Consider the following 437-nt stretch of genomic DNA (forward strand, 5'->3'; position numbering starts at 1 on the left):
GGAGCCAGGCCCAACACCAGGAAGGTTTCCCCACCCACGCCCCTGTGCCCACCTGGATCCGGTCGGAGTAGTTGTCCAGCAGCAGCACCCCCAGGCTGGTCACCTTCTTGGTCTCCACCATCGTCTTCAAATCCGCCAGCAGATTCATGTGCTTGGACATGTCTGTGGCCAGCACCTGGGCAGGACAACCCGGGAATGGGGTTCAGCTTGACCCCACCACAACCCCCCCAAGCCTAGACCCCCCACCCCGGGGTGGTCCCGTCCCCCCCGTACCATGTCGATGACCATTTTGCGGAGCGACTGCCTCTGCTTCTTGCTCAGGTTCTGGAAGATGTCGCAGTTCTCCTCCTGGAGAAGCTTGAAGCCCACGGCCAGGTGGTGGTTCTCAGCACCGAGGCATCATTGTACCTCCGCGCCAGCTCTCAGTCTGTGGCACA

At 61.8% G+C, this 437-nt stretch overlaps 1 protein-coding gene across 1 annotated transcript in view; it reads right to left on the reverse strand.

Moving 5' to 3' along the window:
* Positions 1-52: 52 nt before the first annotated feature.
* LOC103778222 (cAMP-specific 3',5'-cyclic phosphodiesterase 4D-like) overlaps positions 53-437 on the reverse strand; it is a gene marked incomplete at both ends in the record, with an annotated part of 946 nt that continues 561 nt past the window's right edge. Inside the window, 2 exons of the mRNA XM_008945798.1 lie at positions 53-175; positions 274-357. Of these exons, the coding sequence (XP_008944046.1) occupies positions 53-175; positions 274-357 (207 nt within the window). The remainder of the gene's footprint in view (positions 176-273; positions 358-437) is intronic.

The sequence above is a fragment of the Merops nubicus genome, unplaced genomic scaffold (assembly GCF_000691845.1).
Source record: "Merops nubicus isolate BGI_N331 unplaced genomic scaffold, ASM69184v1 scaffold40618, whole genome shotgun sequence".
NCBI classification, from domain to species: Eukaryota; Metazoa; Chordata; class Aves; order Coraciiformes; family Meropidae; genus Merops; species Merops nubicus.